The 8,641-nt window shown below is 50.1% G+C and overlaps 1 protein-coding gene across 1 annotated transcript; it reads right to left on the bottom strand.

Moving 5' to 3' along the window:
* Positions 1 to 1,086: 1,086 nt before the first annotated feature.
* On the bottom strand, positions 1,087 to 8,294 carry RHOU (ras homolog family member U). Its single transcript, XM_063390501.1, has 3 exons — positions 7,960 to 8,294; positions 7,111 to 7,169; positions 1,087 to 4,080 (listed from the first exon to the last, which is right to left on the bottom strand). Exons 1-3 carry the CDS (start codon positions 8,282 to 8,284, stop codon positions 3,625 to 3,627), a joined length of 840 nt encoding a protein of 279 aa, XP_063246571.1. The 5' UTR covers positions 8,285 to 8,294; the 3' UTR covers positions 1,087 to 3,624.
* Between the last annotated feature and the right edge of the window lie 347 nt (positions 8,295 to 8,641).

Genomic DNA, 8,641 nt, shown 5'->3' with positions numbered 1-8,641 from the left:
GGGGTGACAAGGTCTGCAGCCAGCACAGCCCAACTCCACTCCCTGCAGCACAGAAACCCCACAGAAGTGACTCTCTGAAGGCATCAGCAAGGGCAGTGGTGACTCAACAGCAGGTATCACCAGAAAGGAGGCCCCTGGCAAGCTGGGCTCTTGGGCAGGGTCGCTGCGCTGCAGGCATGACCAGGTGAACCAGCCTGCCTGCACTGCCTGGCCTGACACTTACCAAAGAGGAGAAGCTGAGGCTTTGCTCCAGTGAGGAACCAACCATGAGAAAGAGGAACTGTGCATTGCTCTCCCTCCTCTATGTTGTGCAGGTTGTGTGCATTCCCATGGTTGAAAACACCTTTGCCTTATTGTGGGACAGGTGGCATGGGAGGACAACCTGGTATGCCACCCCCAGCATGCCTGCTCCTCTCAGCTTCCAGAAAAACACAATGGGCACAGTTTACCAACCCTGCTTGGTCCAGAGCAACTGCTCCTTCTCTGGAGCAGTTTTGGAGCAGGACACTGGACCTGCGGGAATGCCTGTGAGGTCGAGATGCTGCTCCCCACAATGGCAATGAAGGGTAGAAGGCTTCTGTGCCACAGCCATCCCGCTCCTAGGCACGAACAACCTCAAACCTCACTTACCTTGGCCCTGGTATGAGGGACAGAACCCAGAAAGGAGTGGCAAGAGCTATGGTGCCAAAAGGGAACAGGGTCTGCTCTTCCAAAAATGCCCTCTGGCACCCCCAGGACACATGTGGCACAACATGCAGCAGGCAAAACACTCCAGCAGTTGTGCTGTGCTCCCTGCCGCTCACCCCACTTCTGGGGCCAGGCACAATGAGCCTGTCCATGCCTCACAGGGCCACAGCAAGATGCTGCTGTGTTGGCAGGAAGACAGAAAGCTGGCCATTGTACCCTTCCCACCCAGCCCAGCCCCCTGGGGATGGGGCAGTGCAGGGAAAAGGCAGTATTTTCTGGCCAGAAGCCTTTTGCTGGGGCAACGGGAGAGCAGTTCCAGTATTTTGCTGGGTTTTGGCACAGTACATAGCCAAGGGACTGTCCTCCAGCCTCCTTGAGCAGGCAGAAGAGGCAGACACATACACAGGTCAGAATTTATTTCCAAATACCTCATTTATATCATTCTCACATGAAATATTTCTTTTGGAATATAGCCTACACTTAGAAAACAGAAAAGAGGTTTTTTTATAAGGCACATCAGATTATAGACTACATAGAGACATCTCCCGCTCATTTACGCTCATAAAATACTGGTAATTTTAAAAGTAAGATTTCTAAAACCTAGACCCTGTGTAGCCCCATGTAGAGCAGTATCCATAGAGTTATTAGACCTCAGTTTACACACACCTAATAAAGGGCTATAACAAGTTGTATATAAATCACATCTTCAGAAACAGTCACAGCTGGCTACATTCAAAAGTAATGCTACTCCAGACTATGAAACAGGCTGCTCATAAAGTATAACCTACTGCTTCCAGTTCAGCATGATACCAAGCAGTACGATCTTGCAGAGGAAATTTTGTTATTTTTGTAAATGGAAGCTGGTCAGATTCAAGCCTGTGTCCTCCTCAAACCCACATTTTTGAGAGACCAACACTGTTTTTTAGAGAGAAGCAAAGCACCCAGGAGAAATCCAGCTTTTTTTTTCTCCAAGATGTTGGCCTGACTGCATATCTGAAATCCTGTCAAAGCATTTGAGTAAGAAATATAAAGGCTCAGATGTTAATTTCAGGACCAGTAAACATTAAATCATTACCAACCAGATGCAACCAAGTCAAATGCATACAGCTTCTGTGCTATGGAAACTGTTTTTCCAGGCTCTTCCAGAGCAGAAGCCAACATATTTTTATTGAATTAGGCCCTACGTAAAGATTTCCATCCCATTTTCAAGTTTTCAGTGGTGGAACATTACCCATTCTGCACTCCTTCTGTAGAGAAGGAAAAAATACTTTCTGTGGAGCCTATGCCAATAGCCCAGAATCCATTTACATAGTGTCATTTTCCTTAATGGGCCAGGAGGTAAACTGTGGTCAGCTTTATCAACTCAAATGGCCTCCACAGTTCTTTATATCAGACATTGATTCATTTCTGATGAAAAAGGGTTCTGGCCTTCTGTCATTACAGTTTAGTTTAAGAGTAAGGAAAAGGTCACTTCAAGGCTAGGGCCAAAGGGAAAAAAAAAGAAATATAATTTGATCTTGAACTATCTAGGGGAGGAAAAGAAAGTAATTGTAGCCATACAAAGGCAGACAAACAGCACAAACTAAATGTCCTCTGCAGAACAGGTTTAAATACTGATTCTTGCAGAGAGTCACATTATCATTTGGGTCTCTCGAATTCACTAGAACTCCAATTAGGCTTAGAGTTCAGTAGGAATCACATTGATTCAGAGAACAGGTCACACTCAGCTCGCTCTGTGTTGATCCCTCGGCTACATTTTAGGCACATTTCAATCTTTTGGACTGATCTGGGGAAAAAAAAAGAATTCACATTTTGGGGATGGCCTCAGACAATTTCACAACTATGAGCTTGGACAAGATTCAACCACAAGTGACTGTCGCCTTAGAAGCGAAATGTTAACTTGGTTGGAAACACCATCATGAAGAGGATGCAGCAGCCTCAGTTTCTAGAGTCCAGTTTGTTATAAATCTCAATCTGCCTTATTTGTTATTTGTTTAGCAGCCTTAAAAGGTAAAGTGGGGCATCCTGAAATTCTTGGCTGTAGACTTAAAACCAGATGCAGTTTATATGGTGCTGCACAGGTATTTGTTACATCACTTAGAAAAAAAATTTAAAAACCCAAAACAACAGTATTTACATTCCTTTGAGCTGAAATAGATGAACTGTCGTCATGTCTGCAAAAACACAGAGGAAACCGCCACTGCTCGAGGTAGCAAGTTAAAGCTTGGTCATGTTCTCGGGCTTCCACTCGGCTTCCTGGGAAAGGCAGGGGAAGGAGGACAGAAAGGACTTTCTGAAAGTCAGGAGGTGACAAATGAGATGTCAGTTCCACAAGGGATAAGGTTCCCTCACCACAAGCTGAAGGTATATTCATGACCTTTTTAACCATGGCATTTGCGTATAGATTACACCTCTTGCATACCCTTTTAAAAGTGATCCCTAAGAGCATTGGCTCGGGAAGACACAAAGAGAGCAGGAGTGGGGTTTTAAAGCTACAAATGTCAGTTAGGAGGCACAGTGTTATTTTTCCCTTTGATCGTCCATGTACAGAGCTCTACATTTCCACCATTGCTTGTACGTTCCTCCTGCAAAGCCCTGGCAGTGAAGGCCTCTGTTGTGCTCCTCCCCATCACACACACCTCACGACAGAAGAAGTTGAATCCTTTGGACAAATCCTTCTACGCTCACAGACACGTGGGGCTTTTTTTTCCTTAATGAGAAGTTCTGGTCACAAAACAGGGTGCCAGAGCTGATATATAGCAATTATTTAACTAAGAATCCTTCTGCAACCCTCGAAAGGGCAACCGAGTTATCCAGTAGCAACATATACACATACATACAGATCTACACTATACACTCAAGACGACACAAATTGAGATTTCAGCTAATATAGCCTCTATTGATTTCCTCAGAGCAGCACTCAGGTCCTTGCAATCCCTATACAAAACAGCAGTATTTTTTCCACCAGGATTTGGAGAGGTTTTTCATCTTGTCTGGAGTCCTACATTTGGATTTCTTTGGTTGTTGCTGGGTATCCGAGTACTGAATACCAGCCACGATGGCTGCATCAAAGACCTCCTTGAGGTTTTTCTGAGTCAAAGCAGAGCACTCGATGTAGGACGCGGCTTTTATTTCCTCAGCACAGAGCTTTGCAGCCTCCTCGGAGACTGGCTTTTCTTTGCACTTGTCCAGCTCGATGAGGACTTTGACATCCTCCCGGAGGTCTGACTGTGTCCCCACCAGGATAATGGGTGCCTTGGGGCAGTGGCAGCGAATTTCGGGAACCCACTTCTCACTGACGTTCTGGAAGGACGAAGGGCTCACCACGCTGAAGCACAGCAAGAAGATGTCCGTGTTGGTGTAGCACAGAGGCCTGAGCTTGTCAAATTCATCCTGCACAGAACAAAACTGTGTTAGCACTCCACAGAAAGAACAGCCCTAGCCTGCCCTGAGTCTTGGTGAAGCTGAGGATCACTTGCCACTGCTGTCTTGACAGGCACCCCAAAATAAGCACCCAGACCATGCAGCAAGGTGTGATACAAGCAGAAGCCACCTGTACCCAGCCTGAGGCCTCGCAGCTGCCGGCCAGCATGCACCCTGCCACTGCTGGGCACACAGGACAAAGGTGGTGGCTTCCTCATGTACCTGAGATTTTCCAATTAATGCTGCAGGTTATTTCAAGTGCTTAAATATTTCCTTTGCTCTTTGTACACAGGCCCTCTGCCCTACTGCAGCAAAGAAGCATAGCTGTGGGAAGCAGGCTACGGCACACAAAGCCACAAACTGAAGAGGGAGAGAGCACTTTCTCCAGGCCCACCTCTTGCAGGGTGAGTCAGTGAGCAGCTCTGAGGAGGAGCACCTCGTACCTCAAAGCTGTTCTGCCGACACACCCAGGCAAGGCAAAGCAGATAAGCAGCAGCATGTGTACCTTCCTGGGTACCTTTCCCGGAGTCAGCTTTTAAACTGGTAACTACTTAGCAACATCCTACAGGATATGGGAATAATTTCCCTGCCATTGTGCCCAGGGATTTAAATCTGATGGGAGCAATAATGACTTACAATGTGCAGGCTTAACATGCCAATGGCATAGAGTAAGAACTTTACCTTTCCCTCCCACCCATGCCACATCAAACAAACTGCACAAGGGCCTCCCAGCACTACCCTTCTGGGCTTTTTTTTTTAAGTGCAAAATCCAGCAAAGCAAGGCCATTTTTCAGCTTCAGGATGAAGCCACAAGGAAGCCAAACACCTCATGGTAACAAAGGTGTGCTGATCCTCAGGGAAGAATGCAGCTAGAAGAAGCAAGGGTTACTCCAGGCAGGCTGCTTTTATGCTGACAGCAGGATAAAACCAAGGTAACACTAGTAGCCTGAACATGTAGGGTAGGATTTGCCTCTTTGGCAGTGACATTTTAATTAAAATGGACCATGTTCTCAGATGCTTGGAACTGAAAATGCACAGAAACATAAAGCTGAATATATCTCTCAGTATACTGATGAATTGCAAGTTGCATGTTAACTTTTGAGATGTGAAATTTTGCTTTAAAGCCTCTGGAGGCCCAGGATATGCAGTTTAAAGCCCCCTGGAAGCCACAAAAATCTTGTTCTGCTGAAATGAATTTTTTGCAGCAGTATCTCTGAGAGAGACAGACGTTTATAAAACATCAGTCAAGAAAGCAAGATTCATTAGCTCTCTTGATTCTCAGATTAAGCCTTAGAGGAAATCAGGCTCTCACCACTCGGCTCAAGAAAAACCCCACATTTACTGAGAGATGCTGCTCTGAACAACAGGGCTGTTTGCAGAAAGGCACCTTGGCATGTAATTGACTCTCCTTGTTACATGAGAAACCTCAAAAGGGGTCAATTCAACGGGTTTGGAAGCAAACTCCACATCTGAAGGGTTTTTACTAAGATGAAATCTTAGTAAAAATCCCTTTATATCCTAAGTACACTTCTGCTATTTCAATGGTAGGTACATGGCCTGCAGGGACTCTACACCTCTCTGGGCTAGTGATGCTGAAATAGGATTTCCCACTGCCTGGAGTGCTTTTTTTAGATGCAGATTTCAGCAGCCATCTCCCAGCAGCAGTTTTATCAAAGTATCCAGCAGGAATCTTTTACTCAGGACAATTTCAGTTTAGATAACCCCTTCATTTTAAAGGCAGTAACTTTACCCATTCCAGCTGCACTTGGGCAGCCAAAGCAAACACCTTAACATCAAGGGCAGGGAAGGCAAGGGGTGACAGTGCCTGTTCATCCCTTCTGCAGCTTGCAGCTGCATTTCCACAGGCACTGCATATCCAGAGGCTGTCATCCGATGGCAATTTCACCTGCCATGCTCTGCACACGAACATGCACAGCCAAGACTGTTGCAGTACCACCCCATCTCTTCACTAGGACACAAAATCATGGGACAGTTCTGCTGTTTGACTTCATATCACTACTTGCACATGGCTGTTTATAGGATTTTAGCTCTGTTTTCCAGGGCATACTGCTGTCTACTACTGCATAACCCTTAAAACCCCATTCCTAAGTAGGGCATCCAGTTACTACTCATCTAAATAGGTTTGTATGTTAAGACCACTGAGATTTTTCAGGGTGGTTTTGGCGAAGGCATAGACCTAGATCCACAAAGCTGCACAGGACCCTAACTCTCACTGCCTTCAAATGCAGCAAGGTAACAAAATATCTTTGGCTACTTTTGGTTATCCAGCCTCGACCCCTGGCAAGCAGTGCTGCACATCGCTCAGGGTGGTACAAGCCTGGGCCATCCAGAAAATCGGAGGCGGTAAGACATGGGCTCTTTTTATGTATCAGGCAAATTAGGAGATGAGAGGCATCAGCCACCCTGATCTCTTCAGGCTGTAGATTACACCAAACCTCAGCTTTGCGGTGGCAGCACTTTCTAAATGGGTGGGAATGGCAAATATGAAGCCTCCACAGACAACACTCAATGGTACTTTTTTTTTCCCCTCTAGCTTCTGTCCTTTCAAAAACACTGTCTCTATCTCTGGACACCTACAGCTGCAGTTGCTTTGCATGCATGCCAAACACCCTAATTCTTAAACCTGCAGTTATTTAGCAAAAATAAAGACAGTGACAACAGCTCAAAAGAGAAAACCAGGTGGCCATCGAATCCCTCATATGTTCAGCCTTTCTAGCCAGGCTAAACAGAGCTGCAGCTTGAGCCAGCAGAGCAGCAGCCTGTGCCCAGCCCCTGTATGGAGGCACGGTACGGCCCCCACCCTTCACCAGACAGGCAAAGCAGTGAGTTAAGCAGCAGTGAAAATGACAGCAGATAATAACGTGATCAAACACTGGTAATACTTTCAAATCCATGAAGTCACTGCAGGGCTACTTTGCGCAACAGCAATAACTTCTCCCCTCCCGCTGTCATTTAAATCAAGTAAGTGGCTCCACTGACCTGACCAGCTGTGTCACAGAGCTGAAGTCTCACCGGCTTGCCATCGACAGACACAACAGCTTTGGGAGAGAAAGGAGGGAGGGGGGAAAATTATGGTGAATTCAACTTTACATGCTCTCTGTTAAAGAAAAAACTTTTAAAAGGAAGATTTACCATCCCTCAGCTCTTATAGCCATTTCTTAAATTATTTTAGATTTAACAACTTGGCAGAGCTGGAAGGGAATCCGTCACTAACACATGGGCTCATATAAGCCCTTCAGGGCTTTCCGATTCATTTTACTACAAGAGACGAGTTAGGCGGTGACGGCACAAATCCTCCGCAGGCAGTGCGGAGAGCGAGCCCGGCAGGCTGGGATATTCTTCTGCTACAGAGGTTTAGATTTATTTCCTCGTACACATTCAGCACGCCCGGCACACGAAGAGCCCCCGCTGTATCGCCGAGAAACCCTGTACTTCCCCCTTTGCAAGGGCGAGACAAGGCGAGTATTTAAACCTGCCCTTTAAGGGCTTCCGATGTCCCCGAGAGCGCTAAGCTTTCCACCGGAGGGTTCCCAATTAAAGCCCGGCTCTGGCCGCGCTGCCAGGCACGACACCCGCTGCCAGCCCGGCTCCGTTACACCGGAGACCGGCCGGTGCTGCTGGCTGCGATGGGAGCCTGACAAGCTCGCTCCTGCTTTGTGGAGTCCTGCTCCCCATAGATACAGAATGAAATCACCGAACCTGGACATCGCGCCCCTCCGCGCAGACCAGCCACGGCCCCGGGAGCGGCACAGGCGGAGCGCGCCGCTCCCCAGGACGGCAGAACCCCCTCCCGCCGCCCCGGTGCCCGCGGCCGTCCCGGTCACTTACCGGAGAAGTTGTCGAAGGCGGTGGGGATGTACTCGGTGGGGTACCCGTTCGTGGTGTAGCTCACCACCAGGCTGGTCTTCCCCACCGCGCCGTCCCCCACCAGAACGCACTTGATGCTGCGCCGCGGCTCGGACCCCGCTCCGGCCACGGCTCCGGCCACGGCCCCGGACCCCGCCGCCCGGCAGCGGCCGCCCAGCGCCGCTCCCAGCGCCGCCGCCGCCCGCCCGCTGCGCACCCTGCGCGGGGGCACCGGCGGCACTTCGCAGCCGCCCGGCGGCACCGGCTTGCTGATGTATCCCGCCTCGCCCTCCTGCTGCGGCGGCATCCGCGCGGCCACGCAGAGCCCCGCGGCCCGGGGGGCGGCGCGCTGCCCGGGGCCACCGGCCGGGGGACGGCGGGGCGCGGCGGCGGCGGCGGCGGCGGGCGAGCGGTGCGGGGCCCCGGCGGGCCGGCAGGAGCGGCGCGACCGCCGCGAAGCCAGCCCCGGCGGCGCTGGCGGCTCCCGGGCGCGGGCGGTGTCGGCGGCTCCCGGCGGCTCCCGGCGCTTCTGCTACCGCCGCGCCCCGCGAGCCAGAGTCCCGGCCGCCGGCCCCGCGCCGCCGCGTGACATAGCCGGCGCGGGGAGGAGCCGGCGCCGCGCCGCCCGGCACGGCCGCCAGGCGGCGCCGCAGCGCCCCGCCCC

The sequence above is a fragment of the Prinia subflava genome, chromosome 2 (genome assembly GCF_021018805.1).
Source record: "Prinia subflava isolate CZ2003 ecotype Zambia chromosome 2, Cam_Psub_1.2, whole genome shotgun sequence".
In the NCBI taxonomy this organism is placed as follows: Eukaryota; Metazoa; Chordata; class Aves; order Passeriformes; family Cisticolidae; genus Prinia; species Prinia subflava.
This window is presented reverse-complemented; position numbering and strand designations above follow the sequence as displayed.